This window comes from Grammomys surdaster, unplaced genomic scaffold, assembly GCF_004785775.1.
Source record: "Grammomys surdaster isolate TR1022 unplaced genomic scaffold, NIH_TR_1.0 125604, whole genome shotgun sequence".
Taxonomy (NCBI): Eukaryota; Metazoa; Chordata; class Mammalia; order Rodentia; family Muridae; genus Grammomys; species Grammomys surdaster.
In genome coordinates, this window is record NW_021620447.1 from 1,486,408 (window position 1) to 1,511,241 (window position 24,834).

The window sequence follows — 24,834 nt, forward strand, 5'->3', positions numbered from 1 at the left end:
AGTCTAGTATCAGGGAGAAGAAGGATTCTTACCTTCCCACGTGTTTTATCCTTAGGAACCCTACTTCATTTATGCTTATTAATATAATGAAACAATGAGAGGATATTCATGCCAAGTATGAGCAAATAGTAAACTAGACATTTACTGTTATTCATTTAGCATCAGGAAAAATCAAGTCTCTTAATGTAAGAAAGGATAATATTCTTTCAATGCATACTAATTATTTTATACATTTAGTTAGTTGTTTTTTTCTGGTGTATCATATTGACAAATCGAGTGGCAAAATTATTCTAAGCTTCATGAGTTTTGGCAACATGTCAACGTCTTAAGAGAGCAGATAGGTTTATCGGGAAAGGAAAGATACCTTGGGGTTATACATGAATCAGGTTCATCCTTAGAAGGAAGCTGATCTGAAATTGAATTTTTATGTAAAACATGTTTCATATATCCCCAGGAATGTTAGTGTTTCTCTGCAGCCCCTGCCTTCATTTATAGTAAAATATATACCTGCCTTCTTTCATTTATAGTAGAACATACGCCTGCTTTCCTGCTCTTGGCTGGGGATGAATTTTCAGTACAATGCTTTCTCAGTGTAAGCTTTACATTCAAGGCCATTGCTTGGCATCTTTTACTCTGATTCTTGCTTGTTCTTCAATCTCTTCCATCACAGAGGACAGGAAGAAATCATTTCATAATTCCTGACATTTACTTACTTACTTATTACTATACAACTTTAATGAATTTCTATCAAGTGAGATTATCCAGCTGTAGAGACACCACACTGAAGAAAGCCTCACGATACTGATGGTTAGTTCCTTAGTTCTTTGCTTACATGTTTATTTTTCCAATTCTTTTACAAATATTTTTATTATTTATTCGACGTTTTGTTCAACAATGTTTGATCATGTTCATGTCCTCTTTCATCTTCTCCCTCTCCCTCTTTCTCTTCTTCCTTCCTTCCTTCTCTATGACCCAGAGAAGATGGAATCCAGGCTTGGAACTATTGCAGCATCACTCAACAGGTTTGTAGGGACGTTGGCTCCCTACACTGGAAATAACGTTCTCTATAGAGGTTCCAGTGGCAGTGACAACAGTACTCACTGGGCCCAAGGAGTACACAGGTGTCTCAAACACATCTCCAGTATCCTTGCAGCTGCGCTGGATATGTCATGGCCCGGAACAAGAAAAAACGAAAAGCAGTGAAGCAGGCTCAGGTGGCTGAGAAGGATGAACACCAGAGACCTGAGGAATCCAGAAAAATAGAAACATACCTGGTAACACTTCCAAGTGCCGTGAAGAAGTTTGTGAATATCTCAGATATGAAAAACTCAGATCCAAGTTACAATGATTCCTCAGAGGGGCCATTTGGTTTGGGCTCTGTTGTTTTCCCTTGTTTACAGCGTTTCAACAACATTGAGGTCTTCCTCTTTCTGTGCTTTTTAGCAATCTTTGTTCATGGTAAGTTGGAGGAGCAGGGTTGCTCAGGCGAGAGGATTCACTGTGGTAGACATGAAGCTGAGACACTGTGGGAAGGAGCAGATGGATGAAATCTGACTTGTTTTCCAAACATGAGTGAAAATCAGTTAACCCAATGCACCGCCATTGCCTTTAGTCTTAGGCTCCCTGCTTGACAGGGTGCCGTTCCACACAGTGGGTAAAAGCTTCAGAGCAGATGAGAAGGTAGTGTTGAGTTAGTACACGTTATTTAATGATCAACTTAAACTCGGGTTGAATGCTTGGAAGACTAAGATATAATTGAAAACAGCATCACCTTCACGATTTCTGCTCACAATTTGAGACACTCTCGACAAACAAGGTTTCAACTTGGAGTCTGATTAGTCATCTTTGAATTGAGGGGTGCTGAGACTTCAAGTGATTCAGATCACAGGAAGAAACACCTGAGTGCCGTTATACACATGTTGTTTTCTCCTTCCTCTTGCTTCTTCCTTCTCTTTCTGTTCTATTATTTTAGTTATATACTTTTACTAATAAGTTTTGTAATAGCATGGAAACTACATTTGCCCACTGGTTTCCTGCCGGCTCTCACACTTAGCTATTGTCATTGAGAGGCTGAGGCAGTAAGTACCAAAAGCGTAGGCAGAATCTTCTGTGGTTTTTTGATTTAGGTGGTAATTTTGGCAGGAGCAACACTTTGAGTGATCGAGATTCTTGGAGGTAAAGTAGGGGAAAGATATTCCATCAGCAACAATCCTGAATGTTTCACCTGCGCTGTGCTCTTGTGCCCGGCCTTGGGGCTGTAGACCAGCAGAGGATCAGAGCTTTAGGAGCTTTAGGAAGAGTCCATGGATTCCTGGATCCTTGCAATACAAGGAGTGTTTGAGGAAACTGTGTAGCAGCAGAGATTGCTGCTTCAGCAATGACATGTGACCCTGCACTTTGCACACACACCATGAGTTTTAATTTGAAACCATTCTGTTCACTCCAAGAAATTGAATCTTTATGCAGCTATTCCTTATATCACATCATATTTCCCCTTAGTACGATTGTTTTCTTTTTTTACACATTGGATGGTGATTATACACAGATAATGCTACATCTATTTATTTCATGGTCTTTAGAATAATTTATTTGAATGTATACATTGTACATTGGGCCTTTTTTTTAAATTTTAAGAGTGAAAATGCTCTAAAATGTTGAACTTTCAGCACAGAATCTTAGATCTGGAACAAGGTTATACTTTGAAATCCAAGCTGGGTTTCAAATGTCTTTATAATTTAATTTTAAAAGGAGGTAAACATCCATTATTTATTAATTCCTCAGAATTGGAACATGATATACATCTAATATAGTGATTAGGTGATTCAAATGTAATTGATCTCTAAAAGACTAGGGCCACGTTAAAAAGCTTCTCATATTCATGTAAAAAATATTTCATGGAAATCAATAGATTTATTTTTATTTATAGGTTTTACGCTTTGATCATATTTTGAAATAAATTTTAACAGTATAAATAAAATTTTTCTTAGCATTATTATAATGGCGGTCTGTATTGTCTTTTAAAATGTAGTATATTGACTTTTGTCTTTCTTTGTCTTTCTAGGTATAATGTTTGCTCTTGTTGATGTGTCTTTAAAATTATTTGTGTCTCGATTTTTGCCATCAGACACAGAGATATTCCTACTGGATTTTAGTGATTATTTTGCTTCTTTCCTGGTAGCAATGCTTGTAGCAGTTTTTGGAAGTAGAGGAAATAGGGCAAAATGGGTGGCAGCTGCCTGTTTTGTAACAGGACTTTCAGCAATTGTTTTTGCTGTTATTTACTTTAATTATGAAATTATAAAAGTGAGCACAGTAGAATCAGGTAAGATTTTTTCTAACATACTTTCATATATTACCAATATATATTTAACTCTTTGGTTCAAGAAACTGAAAATAGTTTATGATGTATATCTGTGAATTCTTTCTTCTGTATATGTTTGTGTAACCATGCTTAATATCTGTAGTGCTCTGATTTTTCTCTGGAAAGAGATGAATCTAGGAAGAAACATTGTGGGATAATTTATAAAATTATTTCTTTAATACAATTTTAAGGGGGCTGGAGAGATGGCTCAGAGGTTAAGAGCACTGTCTGCTCTTCCAGAGGTCCTGAGTTCAATTCCCAGCAACCACATGGTGGCTCACAGCCATCTGTAATAGGATTTGATGCCCTCTTCTCTTCTGGTGTGTCTGACGACAGCAACAGTGTATTCATAAAATAAATAAATCTTTAAAAAAAATACAATTTTAAGCATAATACAAATCTCTAGAGAACTCTGGCAACTCATTTTATTTTGTACAAGATTCTTTAATTATTCTGTTTAATTTATTTATAGCACAGACACATATAAGTTCAAATACAGGAATTAGACTACACAGAAATAGTGGTGACTAAATAGTTAATCCTATTCAAAAACTGCATGCTACTCTTTGACTACCATTTGAATCTACAAAGATAGTGGCTTTGTGACATTGTTCAGTGTTGATTCCACAATCTTTGCTATTTCTAGTAAATAAGATCTACTTGAAATATCCTGGTAGTATAATTCTAACACTATTGTCTCAGATCATTCCTTATCACCTACAGGCTTTTATTGACATGTTAAGCTGGGTTTTAAGAAGAAATGATGCATAAGGGATGTGTATCCATGTGCACATATATATTAATGTTTTTGAAGTTTACAATGTTTATTAAATTTATACAATATTAGATTTAAAAGTAGTTAATATAAAACACAGCTATTTTAATATAAAAATAGTTACATACTATGTAATGCATACAAATATAAGATGTGTATATTATACATGTTTTAAAATGTCATTTATATTTATAGAACTGATATTTACTTCAATGAGAAGATGACTAGTGAAAAGAAGATAGTGAAAAGCATTTCCTTACTTTGTTCTCTTAACAGTATTCTGGTCAGAAATGGGAGAATCTTCAAGAACTTGTCATAATCAACATTAAAATTCTAGTCAGTAACTAAGAAATTTACTACCCTTGCAGAGGACCTGAGTTTGGTTTCAAGCATAGACATTATTCAGCCAGAAAACACAAGTAACTATACCTCATGGGGACTATTATTCTGGTCTCTGATGTTATTGGCTTACACACACACACACACACACACACACACACAAACACTCACACACATGCTGAGAGAGAGAGAGAGAGAGAGAGAGAGAGAGAGAGAGAGAGACATAGAGGGAAGGGGAGGGACAGGGAGAGGGAGGAGTAGGAAGAAATTCTCCATTTGTTCATGTGCACATCTTCCATTATTGCTATGTCTTTTAAATTTTTTCCTGCTTTTTTTTGTGATTTCATGATTAGACACTAGGTTCATTCTTCAGTATGTGTTCTCTGAACCTCTTTGGTATAGTTCATAGCTTTCTGCTTACTATTTGTTATCTGTTCTATGTTTGCATCTCTTATCTACAATGACAGATTCATGTTCAACACTCATGTAGAATGTGTGACTCAACAAACAAGTAGACATCATACTTCTCAATATCTTGAACAATTCAGCACAAATTTTCTCTCTAAAGTCATATATATTCATTCTACATTGTCACCTTTGTTTTCTAGAACTTTATATAAATTGACCATGCACATGTCCATCTTAGTAGGTGTACCGAGTTCAGGTTTTTGATGATACCTACCAGCGATTTGTACTTAATTAGAATGAAGGCAAACCTCTTTTCTCTTATTTGGACTAGTGGTATTAGGAATCATGAATACCAACTTTCCCTGATTCTCCTAGTTGCTACTTCCCTTCATTTGCAGCTAGTTTTCTATCTTCCAACATGACATATTAAAATCTTTCATATCTCTTTTAGTGAGTGCTCTCAGCTATTTTATCTCATTCTCCTTTTATCTCCTGCTTGGAAACTTTGGGAATGAATCATGCACCTACTCCTTTCACTATACCAGGTGACTCTTGAGTCCTGTGATGAATCTGCTGCTGCCAATTGGAAGTGCTTGTTTCTTCACAAATGGATCTATTCATGTGAAAGTTATCATAGTCCAAATCTATTGTAACCTTCCAAAAAATTAGGTTTTTGTTTTGTTTGTTCCTTGCTGTTTTGTTTTGTTTGGAGATGGTAGTGGTTTTGCTTTTACTAAATTCCTACGCTGTCCTATGCAGGATGAAAAATATGAGCACGTAGGAAAATTGCCTTACTTTCTTAACGTTGAAGTTTTACATTAGTCTACACTTGAATGTCAGTATTCATCCATTTTTCCCTCCAGTGAAAATGAAGGAAACGTCCACTAGTGATCATTCTATGTGCTCCCACTTCTTTCCTCCCATTTGTCATCCCCTTCTACTGTCTGCCTCTTAGCTATCAGTTCTCACTAGTGATTAAATGTAATCATATTAACTTATTCTGTATTTTAAACTTGACTATGTGTTCTTTGTTTTTCAGTTTTGCATGATTACACTTTCTCCTTCCATTTCCAAATCCCTACTATGTCTTGTCTTTATGAGCCATCATATATTGTTCCCTCCGTCAAATCCTGTGTATTTCCAGTTTGCCACTCTCAAATTAATGTATTCTTTGAATTTATAATGGCCACATTGTAATTAAGAGAGAGGAGGTGTTATATGCCATAAAATTTAAATACTTTGAGTGTTCTGCATATATGTATACATGCACTACATGTGCATGCTGATGCCTGGTTGTCAGATTCTCTTGAGCTGGAAATGCAGATGGGTTTCAGCTGCCATTTAGCTGCTGGAAGCAGAATCCTCGTACTTTGGAAGAACACCCAGATCTCTGAATTGCTGATGACCTCTCCAAGTCCTTCTCACTCTTTTTTTATCACCTATTAAAATCTTGTTTTCATACAAGAGTGTATGAAAGACAACTTCTTGATTTTCTATATATTTCTTTGGCCAACTTCAATTAAAATTGTATAACAGAATAATTGTGTCAAGTCATTAACATAGCTCATGATATTTACTATAATTAAACTTTATATGTTTTAAAATTAGACCTTTAATCCAAATTTTTAGCATTGACTACACTCCACTTCTTGATAGTTTCTTTTTGGAGATTTCTATGTATGCTTCTTAGATGTTAAATAATTTATAATCTTCAATTTCCTTAGTGGAGAATTATTTTTTATTGTTAAGACTCAAATAGATTAGCCAGTGGAAAGCTCAGAAATGTGATCCTTAAGAGTAGATAGACTAGTAAGTTCAAGTTTCTAAAACAAGGCAGAAATGAATGGACTCAGGAGGTGTTTTACGACTGTCATGGGCCTGAAGGACTTTCTTGAGTCTGTTTAACATGGAGTCAAATTGGCTTTTGAATGTCACATGTTTTCATCAGCTCAAAAGTATAGCTAGAGATCCTTGAAAAATCAAAATTTAAGTAAAGTTGTAACTTTACTGAGGTTTTGCATGTTGCAAAAAAAGGAAAATTTTAAAGAAGCATCAATAATAATTACAGAAGAAACATATACATGGCCACTGTGATAGTTAACAGGAGCATTCCAACAGGAGTTTTAAAAGATTATTTGTTTCACATACTAAAAGACATTGTCCAGAAAGATTAGAAGAACAAGAATTAAGAAAGTATGACTGATATAGGCTCAGCCATAAATGGGTTCTGCAAGAACCACAGAACACTGGAGAAAAGGCAGAAGAAGGAAAGGGCTTGATAAAGTAGAGGATGTGAGAAGTCATTTGAAACATTGAACTTCAGCATGAAGAGTCTTCAACTCATGGAAGCAGGAACTGTGTCTACACATCAGTTACCCAAGACAGCATCTGTGAACAACATATCATGGAGAGAAAATTAGCTCACTATGCATTCCTTTCGATGTATATGTAGTTAGGTGTTTCTCTGAGAGAGGGGGTGGGAAGGGAGAGAGAGAGAGAGAGATAGATAGATAGAGAGAGAGAGAGAGAGAGAGAGAGAGAGAGAGAGGCAGAGAGACAGAGGGAGGGAGAGAAAGAAAGAATAAATAGAGTCACTGACAAGGTGAGCATGTTCCACAATCCTACAAGTAATGTCTTCCAGAAAACAATTCTATGCAGCTTATGTAGTCATTAAAAAAATAAGACTGAATGTAGAAAAGGGATCCAATTGCAAAGTGGGAGTCTGAAGCAGAAAGAATAGTAAAGATATGAGATCAAATGGAGTATATTGCATAAATGTATGAGAATGTCTTAATAAATATCCATTGAACACAGAATGTATTTAAAAAACAAAGGAGTTGTATGAGGAGTTAAATCATATTTTTTTTCGGCATCTTCTCACTTTCCACTGAGTTATGTATTGCTCCACAGAAACTACACCAAATACCATTTCAATAAGATATACTTTGTACTTTTACTTTATTAGTTTCTACAATAACATTTTATAATCATGTGTCAAATTTCACCCAAGGTCATCATAATAGTTATGGTTTACTATTATGTGCTTAGTTCTGACAATCAACTAAAAAGTATAGATACTAAAACTCTATACCTTTGTAAGAACATTAAGAAATAACCTGTAATCTAAATGATTTTGAAACAAAATGTGTAGTTGACCGCAGAGTAATTTAAAGATTTTAAAAAAAGGATCATAGAATTATATTCAGATGGTGGATTATCCAGGGCATTGCAAGTGCGTTTATTCTGGAGACAAATGTCAGAAGAACAAGATGCAAAGAATTAGAAAGTGAGTGCAATATAGATTATACATGTAAAAATGTGTATGTATATAAGAATATCTATGTACATGTAATCTTGTGGATATAAATAACTATACCATTTCATAATCTGTATATCATTTCCAGTATTTCCACCCAATTTCTTATAATGTGCTATTTCTATTTAGAACATAATGAGAAATTGATTATATGACTATACTCAATCTAACAAGAAAAGCATGGTGCTGGTAGCAACAGAAAATTAAATGTACATTTAATTTTGAACTCAATTCAGTAAAATATATTTCTTATCTTTCAGAGGATTTGTGTGAGGAAGGAAAAACTCCAAAAGTTTGTGGGGTAACTGTAATACCACACAAATCAATATGTATCTTTCTCTTCATCTTCGGGCAGTTTCTCCATGGATTAGCAGGGATGCCACTTTTTATACTTGGCACAACCTTCATATATGACCATGCTCCCACATTCACAAATGGAATATATATAGGCAAGTTTTTTTTTAATGTATCACATTTCTTTGTAGTTTAACTGATATGTAAGTACTGTTGGCCAGGTAGTGACACTGTACTAATGAGTGATGACTTGGTTTCATAATTTTAAAATCACATTGAAACATCTAATTATGAGATTTGGAACTGTAGTTAAATCATCTAAATGTTATTGAAAATTGTACAGGAATAAAAAGTATGTGAATGTTTTAAGTGGCAAGGTTTTCTCTATGTCTCTGTTTATCTTTCCCTGAGATAGTGGGGAGGGAAATGGAGGGCTAGGGAGAGGGTAAAGACGGGTACAGGGGTGGAGGAGAGAAGTAGATGGCTACACAAAGTATCATCCCTTCATTTTATATTGTCTTATGTAAACTGCATTTAAAAAGCCTTAATTCAATCTCAAATAATATATCCGTTAACCAGTAACAGATTCTGATCCTGAAAGGCAAGAATGAAGAATTATATTTACAGACATGTTAGGTATCATTTTTTCTTTTTTTTATAATCATTTTATTTGTTTACATTTCAAATGATATCTGCTTTCTGGTTACCCCTCCACAAACTTCCTATCCTATCCTCCTGCTCCCCCTTCCCCTCTGTCTCTATGAGGGTGTTCCTAGACCCACTCACCCACTCCCACTTCTTCCCTTTAGCAACCCCCTTTGCTAGGTCATCAAGCATCCCCTCCCCTCTTATTGATGTCAGATAAAGCCATCCTCTGCTTCATATGCATCTGGATTCCTGGCTCCCTCCATGTATACAATTTAGTTAGTAGTTTATTCACTAAGAGTGATGAATTGTCCAGTTAGTTGATATTGCTCTTCATATATGGTTGCAATAACCTTCAGTTACTACAGTCCTACTACTAGCTCTTCCTTTAGGTCTGTGGGCTCAGTGTAACTGTTGGCTTTGAGTATGTGTGCCTGTATTGGTCAGATGCTGGTAGAAACTCTCAGAAATCAGCCATATCAGGCTTCTGTCAGCAACCGCTTCTTGGTGTCAATAGTATGGGGGTTTGGTGTCTTCAGACAGGTGGATCCCTAGGTGGGATAGTCTCCAGATGTCCTTTCCTTCAGTCTCTTTCATTTATTTGTCTCTGTCTTTTCCTTAGGATAGAAGTATTTCTGGGTTAAAATTTTTGAGCTGAGTGTGCAGCCCCATCCCTCAACTGGGGGCCCTGCCTATCTATTGGAGGTGGTCTCTACAGGTTGTATCTCCACTTTCTTGAGGATTTCTGTTGAAGTCATCCCCATTGTGTCCTGGGAGCCTCTTGCTTCCCTGGACTCTGGGACTATCTAGTGGCTACCCCAGTTCCCCATCCTCCAATGCTACACGCTTCTATTCAATTTTCTGATCCTCTGTACTTCTCTCCTGTCCCTTCCAATATCTGATTCTGGCCCCCTTATCCTTTTCCTCCTCTTCCTCTCAGGTCCCTTCTTTCCTCTACTTCCTTTATTTTGTTCCCAGTTCTATGTAGGACTGAAGCATATACATTTTGATCTTCCTTCTTCTTAAGCTCCATATGGTTTGTGGGTTGTATCGTGGGCATTCTGAGAAACTTTTGACTAATTTGCACTTATCAGTGTGTGTTCTCTTGTGTCTGGTTACCTAACTCAGGATGCTAGTTTCTAGTTCCATTCATTTGCATAAGAATTTCATAAAGTCATTGTTTTTAATAGCCAAGTAGTACTCAATTGTGTAAATGTACTCCTTAGCAAAGAAAAAGACTTTCTGAATGAAACTCTTTAGCATAGAAACTAACATCATGAATTCATGAATGGGAGCAATCTCATGAGACTATAATGCAAAGTACACTATCTTTTTGGACAAAGGGCCAAACTACAAAAGGGAAAATATGGTTTTTTTATTGGTTATTTTATTTATTTACATTTCAAATGTTTCCCCTCCGCACACTCCCTATCCCCTCCCCATTCTCCCGTGCCTCTGTGAGGGTGCTCCCTCACATGCCTACCCACTCTGGTCTCAGCACCCTAGCTGGGTCATCAAGTTTCCACAGGACGAAGGGGATCACCTCCCAGTTATGACAGAAAACACAGTCCTCTGCTACATATCCAGGTGGAGACATGGGTTCCCTCCCACCCACCCGGGTTCCCTCCCACCCACTTGAGTTCCCTCCCAGGCACCCCTCCACCCTGTGTACTCTTTCATTGGTAGTTTACTCCCTGGGAACTTTGGGGGAATCTGCTTGGTTGATATTGTTGTTCTTCCTATGGGATTGCAAATCCCTTTAGCTCCGAAAGTTCTTCCCCTATCTCCTCCATTGGGGTCTCTATGCTCAGTCCAATGGGTGGCTGCAATAATCCGCATCTGTATTGGTCAAGATCCAGCAGAACCTCTCAGAAGTAGGCTTTATTAGACTCCTGTCACCACTTCTTGGCATCAGCAATAGTGTCTGGTTTGGTGGTTAAATACAGAATGGATCCACAGTTGGGGCAGTCTCTAGATGGCCTTTCCTTCAATCTGTGCTACACTTTTTGTCCCTGCATTTCTTTAGACAGGAGCAATTCTGGCTTAAAATTTTGGAAATGGGTGGTGGCCCCATCCCTCTATCAGGGGCTATGCCTAACCTCTGGATATGGTCTCTTTGTGTTCTCTCTCTCCTTTGTTGAGTATTTCAGCTAGTGTCATCCCCATTGGGTCCTGAGTGCTTCTTGTTTTCCTAGCTTCTGGGATTTTTTGGTGGCTACCCCCCAGTTCCCCATCCCCCATTGCTACACACCTCTGTTCAATTTCTTGACCCTTTGTACTTCTCTGTCACCTCTCATACCTGTTCCTGTCCCCCCTTTTCATTCCCTCCTTTTCCTCTCTTTCTTCCAAGTCTCTCTCATCCTCTGTCTTCCTTGATTATTTTGTTCTAAAGCATCCCTATTTTGGTCTTCCTTCTTCTCAACCATTCAAGATTCCTTAGTTGAGATTTTTTGTTTAGCTATGTACCCATTTTTAATAGGGTTATTTGGTTCTCTCAAGTCTAACTTCTTGAGTTCTTTGTATATTTTGTATATTAGCCCTCTCTCAGATGGAGGTTTGATAAAGATCTTTCCCCAATTGGTGGGTTGCTATTTTGTCCTATAGACAGTGTCCTTTGCCTTACAGAAGCTTTTCCGTTTTCTGAGGTCCCACTTGTCAATTGTTGATCTTAGAGCATAAGTTGTTGGTGTTCTGTTCAGGAAAATTTCTCCTGTGTCAATGCGTTGGAGGTTATTTTCTACTTTCTCTTCTATTAGATTGAGCATATCTGGTTTTATGAGGAGGTTTTTGACCCACTTGAATATGAGCTTTGCACAAGAAGCTAAGAATGGATTGATTTGAATTCTTCTACATGCTGACCTCCAGTTGAATCAGCACCATTTGTTGAAAATGCTGTCTTTTTTCCCACTGGATGGTTTTGTTTTCTTTGTCAAAGATCAAGTGACCTTAGGTGTGTGGGTTCATTTCTGGGTCTTCAAAATGTCACTCATCACAATAGTCACAATTAATACAAAATATCTTGATACAACTCTTATCAAGCAAGTGAAAGATCTCTATGACAAGTACTTCAAGTCTCTGAAGAAAGAAATCATAGATAACCTAAGAATATGGAATGATCTCCCATGTTCATTGATCTACAGGATTGATATAGTAGAAATGGCCATCTTACCAAAAGCAATGCACAGATTCAATGCTATTGCCATCAAAATTCTAATTCAATTCTTCACACAGTTAGAAAAAGCAATTTTGAAATTCATCTGGAAGAAAAATATCTCAGTAGAGTGAAAACCATTCTCAACGATAAAAGAACTTCTAGGGGAATCACCATCCCTAACCTAAACCTGTACTATAGAGACATAGTGATAAAAAACAGCATTGTATTGGTACAGAGACAGACAGAACAATGGTTAAATATCATTTTTAAGAACATAAACTTATTTTATATTTATTTTGATAATGTTTGTAGTGATATACTAAAGGTAATAGAATTAAATTATGTTTATATTGAAAATAAATACATTTGTGACACTTTAATATATAGATTAAATAAGATAAAATTTAGTTAATAATTAAATTATATGAGTATGTAATACTTGATTAGATAAAAAGCGTTACCACCCAGTTGTACTGTCAGTCAGTAGTTAGATGGATCTCTGACATTGTTTCGGGTACAATTAATATTCATAATCATTACATATTGAGTAAAATACATGACTTTTGTCATAAAAACAGTCTTGACTCCAACAATGTAGAGTCCTACCTAACAGGGCAGACTCACTGCTCCCAAAGAAGCAACTGTATTTCAGGGCAAGCATCAACTATAACAATATCATCAACTCATGAACTTCTCACAAGCTTCTTGTCACATAAATTTGAAACTCGTTATAATAAATTCCAGAAATCATATACAAATTTTTCTCTCCCCACTTTTCACCTGTTCCTATTTCTTCCTTTCTTTCCATACCCATCTTCTCTCTGCAAAGTAATTGATAATATCATGAAGAAATTATAGATATCACAGATAGTTCACTTGTATTTTATATGACCAAGGATGATTGCTAATCTTTTTTGTACTGTGTTCATTTTTAAGCTATTGAATTTTCTGGAGTAACATTGGGATACATTCTGGGTTTTCTAGTAGGAACACGAATTGTCTTGCCTGTAAAAGAAGCTATGAAAGCAGTGTAAGTAATACTAATTACTATTCTATTCAGTTTGTGTTGTACAGAGTACTGGTTGAATAATATATAGCAAATGCAGTCAACTGTGGGTGATGTACTCATACATATATGTAAGCAAAAGTACAATTATATTGTGCATTTGTATTTTTACTGTTTGAAATATAATGAATATGATTACTTAAAAGTTCATTAGTTTTTTGTTTTGTTGTTAAAGACATGAAATAATCATTCAATACACTACAACAATAATTGTGTATTATACACAGAAGGTTTCATCTTGGTTATTATTTAAAGATTTATTCATACAATATATTCTGTTCATATTTCTTTTGCAAAAACCTCTTCCCAGCTACCTCCCTACCTACGTGATGTTATTTACCTAGGGATGATATGCTTTCTACATGTTACATGTCACTACATGTAACAACAATACTCCAGAGTAGATTCCATGGCAAGTTGTTACCCAATACAAAATGAACTCAATGGGTATTTCTATGAAGTTTTTTATTAATTTTCTATTCTTTTTCATTTATTACTTTGCCTTATTGGTCTTTTGCTTGTTTGTTTTTATTTTCATTTTTGTATGAGTGTTGTTTCATTTTTGTTCTGTTTTTTGAATGAATGTAAAAGGGCATAACATGTATTGTATGGAAACTTATTACTGCACAGCTTTAGAGGCTTAGAAATAAATACATGTATGAAAAGAATTCAAATAGATTCATCAAATAATTGTGGAGACAATGTTCCAATTAAATGTCTTATGCCATCACATCCCAGTAATGAATAAAATCTAGTGTGTTTCCATGTGGGATTTTAAAAGGGTTTTAGTGTTATATTATGCCCCCTATATTTCTTCCCTTATCTGTCCCAACATCTTTTTTATTCTTTATCCTGCTCATTCTAGATTCTTTCTTAAATGTCAATAACATTGTGTTGTATTTCCCCCTTCTTTGGGAGATTGTATTCTTGCTGACACCTTAGTGGTACCATTCTTCTGGGGTTATTCATATTATAGAACACAGAATCAATAAATATGTATGAACAAGTATTACAGTAGAGTCTTTTTGGTATTTGTCAAATAGTAGTATAATTGGATTGATGTATATTGACACTCAACTTCCTGATGAAATCTTTACCTTAATTTTTATAATGATTATACTAGTATGCACTCTAATCAGCATGTGCTGTCATTTGTTTTATTGATCTTGATAGTTGTGACTGGTATGAAATGAAATTTCAAAGTCGTGCTAACTTGCATTTCCCTGATGGACAAAGTTGTTGAGCACTTCTTTTAAATGTTACTCAACCTTTTGTATTTTATCTTTTGATACTCTCTGCTGAGTTCCCAACACCATCTTAAATTGGGTTATTTTCTGATGCTCAGTGTTTTAGTTCCATATAAACTATAATTACTAACATTTTATTGGACATATACTTTCTTTTTAACTGTTTTTTTTTTTTTTTTGGCTACAGCTCTGCTTGAATGATATGTTGCTTGCTTTGCCTTGTTTTCAGTTTCATGAGATCCCATTAATTAATTTTTGGACTTAGTGTCTTTCTACTGGAGTCTTGTCAGAAAGTTCTCTCTTGTGTCAGTGAGTTCAAGCCTATTTCTCACTCTCTCCTCTCTGAGGATCAGCATATCTAGTTTAATGTGGGGGTCAGTGATCCACTTGGAGTTGAGTTTTATGCAGAGAGTTAGTTATAGATCTATTGGCATTTTTATACTTGCAGCTATCCACTTTTACCACCATCATTTTTGAAGGTAATCTTTTCTATGTTTTTTTTTTTTGCTTATTAGTAAAAACTTCAGTGTCCATACATATAGAATTATGTCTAGGTTTTCAGGTCAATTCTATTGATCAATGTGTCTATTTTTGTGATAATACCATGCTGGTTTTATTATGTTACTTTCTTGTAAAAGTAGAATTCAGAGATGGTAATACTTTTAGCAATTCATTCACCATTCAGGATTGTTTGTTTGTGTCTTTATAAAACTGAATTTCTATCTATTTGCAAAGAATGGTGTTGAAAATTTGATGAGTTTTGTTAAATCTTCATTTTAGTAATCTAATATTATTATTATGTCCATTTTCTCCATATTAGTCCGTTTGATCCCATCTTCTGTTCTTCCTAATCTATTAAGTTTTTTTTTTTACATAGTTTTTCACTCAAGGTACTTTTGAGGCTATTGTGAAATATGTTGTTTGATTTCTTTCTTTCTTAGCCTATTTGTCATTTGTATATGGGAAGGCTCCTGAATTTTCTGTGTTGGTTTTGTTTCCTACTATTCTGCTGAAAGTGTTTATTAGTTGTAGACATTTCCTCATAGAGTGTTTGGGGTCTTTTATTCATAAAACCATAACATATGCAAACAAAGATTTTTTGTTAGTCTTCCTTTTGTATTTCTATCACCTTGATCTCCTTCAGTTGTGTTACTGCTCTAGGTGTAACAGTCCGTTCTGCTACTTTGTAATGGCCCGTTATGCTGCTCTGGTAGGCCGGTCAGGGTCTAGCAAGAGAATGAGTGGGGACGGAGGAGGGGCAAGAGAAGCAAAAGATGGATATAAGACAGAGTCTGGTCAAATCTCTTCTTTATTCTCTCTTATAGAAAGGAAATCCTGGGTATTTATACTCTTTACCGCGTGACTTGCCCTCATGGACAAGCTCAACTGAAGGCACTGCATCACATGCATTGTAGCCATGGATACCACGTGCACCTTGCAGTTGGGGGCACTAAACAGTGTAACAGGATGTTTATCAGAGTGTGCTCAGCTGTTGTGGGCTGTTGAAAACAGGTCTCTTCTCAGGATTTATGGCTGGAGATGGCTGTAATGATGATAGCCGCTTTTTGCTAAGAGTCGGCTCCCAACACTAGGTTGGACATTAAGTACTAAAATGAGTAAATATGGAAAGAGTCCTTTGTTCTTGGATGTAATTTTAGCAGCAATTTCTTGAATTTATTTCCATTTAGTTGATGTTGAATGTGAACTTGACGTAAATAACCTGTGTTATATTGAAGTGGGTCCATTTTATCTCTAGAATAGCCAGAACTTTTATCATAAAGAGATGTTGCATATGTCAAAATCCTCTTCTGTATCTAATATAGTGATCATATGATGTTTGTCTATTCAGTCTGTTTATATGGTTAAATATATTTATTGAATTAAGTGTGTGGAATATCTGCAACTCTGGGACTAGTCCTACTTGATAATGGCAGATGATCTTTTGGATATGCTCCTATATTCAGTTTGCAAGTATTTTATTGAGAATGTTTACATCTGTTTATCCATTGATTGCTGAAAAACCTACATTACCTTAAAAATAGAACCTTGACGAAAATGAATCTAGCTCATAAACAGTAAAAGTGACTACAATATCAGAGAAATAAACATCTTGATTAGAAGGAAGACCAAAATGTGGGTGCTTCTGTCCTTCTTAGAAAGGGGGGCAAAATACTCATAGGATCAAACACATAACTAAGTGTGGAGTAGACACTGAAGGAAAGGCCATCCAGAGACTGTCCCACTTGGGAATATACAGACACCAAACCCAGACACTATTGCAGATGCCAAGAAGAGCTTGCTTGCTGATATAGCTGTCTCCTGAGAGGCTCTGCCAGAGCCTGACAAATACAGAACCAACCACTGGACTGAGCACAGGTTCACCAATAGAGGAATTAGAGAAAGGACTGAAGGATCTGAAGGGGTCTGCGATCACATAAGAAGAATAATAGTATCAACTAACGAGACTCTCCAGAGCTCCCAGATACTAAACCACCAGCCAAGGAGTCCACATGGAGGAAACCATGGTTCCATCTGCATATGTAACAGGAGAGGCCATTGGTACGGTGAAGGCTCTGTGCCCCAGTGTAGGGGAATGCCATGGCGAGGAAGCTGGAGTGGGTGGGTAGGTGGGGAAATACCCTCCTAGAAGCATGGGATGGGGAAGGGGATAGGGGTTTTAAGGGCATGGAAGTGAGGTCATAACATTTAAAAATGTAACAACGAAATGTAAATAAAGAAAATATCCAATAAAAAAAAGAAAAAAGAAATGATAAAAAATAAAGGTTTTTAGTATTTAAAATGCCATTTGAATAATTACATAGATGATTTCATTATTTTCTTAATATAATTACTTTTAAAGTTTGTCATAATGTCCTTATTTCATGTAAAATCAATGTAACAAATTTTAAATTTTATTTAAAATTAGACATTTAATTGAAAAACTCTAAAAAATAATGTCAAATTATCTGTGATGGCTAAATAATAAATTTAATGTAAAATTTAATAAAAATTAATAAAATTTAATATAAGATTTAATAAATTTTAATAAAAATTAATAAATTTAATAGTAAATATAAATGGTTTTATAGTAAAGAAGTAAATTTTTTTCACATGAAATGAAGAATTTCTGGAAAGCAAATGACAATGATATTAAATTGATTAGATCAGGGCCAGCAAGATATCTTGTTATACAGAGGTGCTAGACACAAATGCTGAAGACCTTTCTTTAGAAGCCAGCCAGGTCCTACCTGAAAGAAAGTACAAACTTCTGCAATTTGCCCTCTGACCTCCTCATATATCATATGGATACACGTACGCAAAATTGTAAAAATAAAATCTGATATGCACTTCATAAAGAAACCAAGTTGGAATAAATGACTACAATATTAATATCTGAATGTTACAATGAGCAAAATATTCATTGAAATCAGTTAGAAATCAAAATTATATAAGATAATCTACCCATATAACAACCAATATGAATAGATTCTTGGATAAAATATTTGTACACATAATTTATGCTCTGACATCCACACATATCCTAGCACACATTCAATGTGCATAGGTGTCTTTTATATTGAAATATATACATATCTACTTACATATTCTGTTAGTCAGTGCTGTCTAGATTAACAGAATATATAGGATGAATCTCTAACTTTTTATATCTATATCCATAATATATCTATGTTATACATTTATATATACATACATATTGTATACATTTATATATTTATATCACAAATATACTATATTATACATATTGTATTACACATTGGATATTATATTCATATATCTATATATGTGTGTTCTTTCTCATCCACTGATAGTTGCCTATGAATGGAAAATCATTTGCTCCATTCATGATGCTTGATGTCTCAGATGATCTTTGGTTTCTGAAGAAGTAGACTCTAAGCCCAGTGAAGGAATGTATTTGTTAGTTGTGAAACAGCAAACAGTCAAAGAGCAAAAGTTGCCACAGAGAAGTCTATGTATTCACTGTTAGAACATAGGTTAACATTTCAAATAATCAGTTCCTTAAAATAGCAATATAAAATCTGGCTCTATGGATCAATCACCAAAAATTGAATAGCACCAAGACTGGAAAGACACACAAAAACATGGATAACAAATGCTAAAGCTAACTTTTTACAGACTAACCCTAATAGGCCCAAATAGGAATGATTTGCCCCATTTTAGCAGAAAGCAATTATATGTCATACTTTGTAATTTACATATATGTTATAGTTATGCTTAATTTGAATCTATGAGAAAAGCCTTTTAAAAGAATTTGGACAGAAACCGTGAGATTATAAAAATACTGATGGTCAGGCCCCTTAATTTGAGGTGAATGGTTTTGGTAATTTGATGAGTTATGGTTCTTATCATCTAGTGAGTAGTCTATTATTGGTTATGATCAGGGAAGAACCAAAATAAAGTTGGGATATATATATATATATATATATATATGTAAAATTTAAAGATGTTTTGTTTAAATTATTTTATGTTGATAGAAATTTAAGGTTCTTTGTTTAAATTACTGCATACTGATAGAACTTTAAGGTTGTTTTGTTCGAATAATTGTATATTAATGAAAATTTAAGGTTGTATTAGATTATTGTTTGACCATTTTGTACATAGTCACTTATTTAAAATGTGATGTAAAGTGCTAATTTTATAGTACTTATATTTATTCTTATTGTGTGTTGATTGTAAATGTTAGAGGATAAAATATTTTTTTAAAAAATACAAACTTTTCCTAGTTTATTCTTTCAATGAGTTCTGATGGTTATTATTTGAGTGGTGATGCAGTAGACACCAGTACTACAGCAACAAACACAACAATGGCCTCCCACAGAACTTGACAAACATATAAACCAATATTTGACAATGAAAGTCTTTAGAAATATATTCTCTTGGTCAAAAGTTTTATATTAAAGGTGAAATATTTTCATCAGAGACTAAGATATACCATTCAAATAGAGTTATCAAGGCATTAGGTTTCTGATACAAAGAATTCTGAAATTTCATGGAAACTATTGACTGAGACACCCATATTTAGGTAGTAGGGAAAGGAAATTAGAAAAAGATTTCAGGTAAAATAATAAGACCAAAATGGTAACCACATTGCAGTCTTCTGAATGAACAGCAAATGGTACTTAACAAGGAGACATCTCTCCAGAAATTAAATATATGCATTAATCTGAATAGAAAATAAATTCATTAGGAGAAGGGAGATTGACATTATCGCATGTGTTTATACTTAAAAAATTATCTGCAGATCTACAGTGGAATATTTAAGTCACTTGTCAGTGATCCTGATTAAATAAACTCATAAATACATTTATATGTTCAATCCATAGGTATATGTAATAACCTATTAAAATTTATTTTCAAATGTATTTGCTCTTTCTTTATTTACTTTTTAAATTTCATGATCTTTTAACATAATAGTAGATCAGAATGAAGTTCGAGTTAAAATATGTACATTAAGTAAATAGAGAAATGAATGAGAATTAAGAGATCTGACCTTTTTGCCTGTGTTTAATCAACATTCAAATAGTACTGTTTTATAGTGCTGTTTTGCTACTGCGTACACATTTGATTAATTTTGATTTGACAAAGTGGATGCAAAGATTTTTGTCCCAATGTACTTTTATACCACTTTAATTACATGCAAGTATTAAGGTCAGTTCTTGGTTGAGGACCTAGCAATACAATAGATGCAAATAGTCAAGGAACAAGCAAGACAATAAACACAACAGTCAGAGAACAAGAATAACAATAAACAAAGTCCAGTGATAACTACAATGATGACTGTTTCTAAGGTCTTATCAGGTTGACCAAATTATCTGAGCCTACTTCACTGTCCAAGCCCAAAGTCAATTTAATGCCTGTAGCCTACCTCTTTGTTCTAGCCTAAGATTTATATTCCTGCCTTAAATCACTTCTTTGTTCTACCCTAATGTCAGATTTCTGCCAAGCAGCCCTCAAAGCTGTCGACATCTCTACTTTTTTTTTATTTTATATACATGACTGAGCCTGTCTTAGGTCATTCTAACAAGAGTGCCTTCCTTACCTGTCATGGAATATGCATTATGAAAACAATGGACTTCTGCTTTAGGTTTGTAAGGCTCTTTGCACAACCTTACCTGTCCTTGGCTTGCTAGACTGTTAAATTAGTAACACAGTCTGGAGGTTCATTTTCAGTTTCAAGTCATCTACTTTGGCTGCCAACATGTTAATGCTATTAAAGAAAATCTTTAACATGATAGGCAGGAATAAACTTATTCCCAGAACAAAAAGAGTTAGTGTGATCAAGCTATATATGCTATTCTTGAAGCTTGACCAAAATGGAAATACTGGCCTCAGGCCATGGATAATTTTATCAGCAGTATCTAGATCATCTAAGCTCAGCAGAGCAGCATTCTATAAATTCATGAACTCAGTAGACAAAGTTAAAACATCCAGAAAGGTGCTAGAATTATGCCAAACACACTGCCAGTGTCATTAAACTTCTTCCTAATTATAATGACCAAAACTCTAAATTTTAGAAGTCATACAAATCCATTGGTATTTGACATGACACTCCAGATGTCTCCTTACGCTGAAACTCTGAACCTCCTTCCAATAATTTGAATAGGATAAAGAGCATCAATCCATGGGCCTAAGTCCTCTTGTATAAGCAACACAGTAGTAACATTTTTTTGCTCAATGATTAACAAAAGTAGCTGTCTTGACTTCTGTGTCAAAGCAATTGCAGAAGAAGTGGTGGTGCTGGAAATTATTGTAATTAAAGGTGTTTTATCAGCAATAATCAAGCCTACTACCCTCTTGCTTCTGCTTAAAGCCTGACTCTCTTCTCCCAGTACTTGCAAGCTTTTTTCAGAATACCAAGATCCTGCAATACTCAGGGTAATAAAACAAAAACTGCTTGATAGACCGCCATAAGAGACATGGCAGATTTCAAGACACTAACAGAATTTTAAAACGTGTATATTCAATACAACTTACATTAAATACTGCAGAAGAAACAAAAAATAATTTTAACATGACAATTAATAGAGCCTTAACACATGCACTAACACTTGTTTGAAATCAAAATTTAGTCCAACTTTATCTCTTCCTAACATAACATGATAGAGAACTGCAGCTAACTTCCAAATATGTCTCTGAAATGTCTAAAACCAGCCTTTCATATGAACACTGTTATTTCCATTATTGGATTGATTTCTAGACCAGTACCTGAATGAGTCCAAATAACTGGTCACATTTAAGAAAAATTCAAGAGTCATTATAACTTCTCTTTTTGAGTCTCTGTCCCACAAGGTCTAAAAGCTTGAGGCAAGGCAACTGGTTCTGTCTGGGATATTGGCATTCAAAGATGGGTTGGGAACGTATGTCCAATACAGCTCCCCAGTCCCCATTGTCAGGGCACACAGCAAGCTCACAGGTTAGCATCATTCTTTGTCCCAGCATCAGCATGTCTTACCAATCACTCTGGCAGCCACCATGATCCTTTAGCATGCTGCAGAAAAAAAGACAAACATGCCCTCTTCCCCATATTAAATACCTGATTGGGATCATGCCATATGCCAGTAAGTAGATCCTTCCTTTTCACAGAGGCATATATATGTATGCCTAGTTGTAGAGTGCCATAGACACTCAGTAGAAAGTTCCTTGGTATCCCAATTTTTAAAAATTTAAAATAAAAAGAACATGATTTAAATAAATTTATGGTGTAAGGGATATACCTACCAATTTTGATTTAATGAAGATATTGTTTTAGAGTTCCATGGGCCTCTTCCACAATACTGTCCTTGAGGGCTATAAGGAATCCCAGTAATATGGGTAATATTAAATTGTTGAGAAAAAAAACCTCAAATGCTTGACTCAAATAGCCAGTTTCATTTCTGTTTTAATCTGATTTGGAACAAGCAGCATAGAAAAACAATGTAGACAACAACTAATTACATTTTTAGTTGCTTCTCCTGTTAAAACAGTTGCAACTAGCGAGCCTGAGACGGTGTCAATAGTCACATGTACATATTTTAATTGTCCAAAATCAGAAATATGAGTAACATCCACTCGGTATAATTGATTAGGTATGAGTCTTCGAGGATTACCACCATTATGTGGTACAAGTAGAAACTGAGAACAATCAGGACATGTCTTTACAATTTGACATGCACATTCCCTAGAAATACCAAACTGGTGTGTCAAGCTATTATTATTTTGATGATGTAAAAATGAGATTGTTTGGCTAACTGTTCCTGTGTAAGGCAAATAATCTGCCTGGTATAGAAATCTGCTGTGGCATTGCCCTAAGAGATTCAAGCAAGCCTATATGAGCTCTTAAATGTTCTATCAAGTTAAGGAGCAGTATGGTGTCTTAAATTGAGTTGTATTTGCATAAGTAATTGCAAAATTTGAGAATTTGCAGTATCTAAAAACGGAACAATTTCAAGTAATTGTAGACCATGAGCTATATATTGGGTAATGGTATACAAATTAAATGTTTGATTTTTCAGCAATATTTTTCTTTTGTAAAAATTGGATATTTTATTTATTTACATTTCAGATGTTATTCCCTTTCCCCATTTCCCTTGAAACCCCCAGTCTGATCCCCCTCCTCTTCCTTCTATGAGAGTGTGCCCTGACACACTCACACATTGCTGCCTTCCCGCCTTCACATTCTCCCACACAGGGGAATCCAGCCTCAAGGGACCACGGGACTCCTCTCCCACCAATGCTCAACAAGTCCATCCTCCCTTACACATACAGAGGGAGTCATGGGTCTCTCCATGTGTCTTCACAGGCTGGCTGTTTAGATCCTGGGAGCTCTGGTTTGTTGGTACTATCACTCACCCCTTGGGGCCCCAAACCCCTTCAGTACCTTCAGCCCAACTCCTCTATTGGGTTGGCTGTGAGCATCTGCCTCTGGCAAAGCCTCTCAGAAAGCAACAATATCAGGCTCCAGGAAGCATGAAGTTCTGGCATCCACAACAGTGTATTCCTTTGGTAACTACACATAGACTGAATCCCTATGTGGTCAGTCCCCCGACTGCCCCTCCTTTAGTCTCTGTTCTTATTTCCTCCCATGGGTATACTGTCACTCCTTATAAGAAGGACTGAAGTATCCACACTTTGGTCTTCCTTCTTCTTGACCTTCATATGGTCTGTGAGTTGTATCTTGGGTATTCCAAGCATTTGGGCTAATATCCACTTATAAGTGAGTGCATACCATGCATATTTTGTGATTGAGTTACCTCACTCAGGATGATATTTTCTAGTTCCATTCACTTTTCTAAGAATTTCATGAATTCATTGTTTTTAATAGCTAAGTAGTACTCCATTGTGTAAATGTACCACATTTTCTGTACTCATTCCTCTGTCAAATGACATCTGAGTTGTTTGTAGCTTCTGGCTACTATAAACAAGTTTGCTATGAATAAGGTGGAGTATATCTCCTTGATATATGTTGGAGCATCATTTGATTTTATGCCAAGGAGTGGTATAGCTGGGTCCTCAGGATATACTATGTCCAATTTTCTGAGGAATTGCCAGACTGCTTTACAAAGAGGTTGTACCACCTTACAATCTCACCAGCAATGGAGGAGTGTTCCTATTACACCACATGCTTGGCAGGATCTGCTATCGCCTGAGTTTTGATCCTAGCCATTTTGATTGGTATGAGGTGGAATCTCATGGATATTTTGATTTGCATTTCCCTGATGACAAAGAATGTTGAACAATTCCCTAGATGCTTTCTGACCTGTTGAATTAGTTATTTAAATCGGTCTCTGGCTCAGGCAGACTAAGCCACAGCTGCTCTGCCTAGCCCAGCTGCCATGTTTCTTGGCTGGAGGCCAAGTGTGTGCTGCAGCTAGAAATGGCCAGCTAGAAACACCAGCCTTGCCACCCAAGAGACGTCAGCATGGGAGATGGCTCAATCTCCCATGCTGTCTCTGAAAGACTGGGCATTGCCCAGACCATCCCGCCATCCATGTGGGCTCAGTAGAAAGATGAGACTCTAATGCTTAAAGATTAATCAAGGGGTTACATATTTGATAATGATCAATAACAAGATACCCATACAATCAGAACTGTAATCCGATACCCACCCTAGATATAACAACTACCTTTGACAGCTACAGACACATGAACATTCGCCTGCATCTCCTCTCTCTCTCTCTCTCTCTCTCTCTCTCTCTCTCTCTCTCTCTCTC

The 24,834-nt window shown here is 35.6% G+C and overlaps 1 protein-coding gene across 1 annotated transcript in view; it reads left to right on the top strand.

Moving 5' to 3' along the window:
• Positions 1 to 1,169: 1,169 nt before the first annotated feature.
• Positions 1,170 to 24,834, top strand: part of LOC114638521 (solute carrier organic anion transporter family member 6A1-like) — an 82,681-nt gene continuing 59,016 nt past the window's right edge. Inside the window, exons 1-4 of the mRNA XM_028787038.1 lie at positions 1,170 to 1,458; positions 3,062 to 3,322; positions 8,460 to 8,648; positions 13,229 to 13,322. Coding sequence (XP_028642871.1) covers positions 1,170 to 1,458; positions 3,062 to 3,322; positions 8,460 to 8,648; positions 13,229 to 13,322 — 833 coding nt within the window. The remainder of the gene's footprint in view (positions 1,459 to 3,061; positions 3,323 to 8,459; positions 8,649 to 13,228; positions 13,323 to 24,834) is intronic.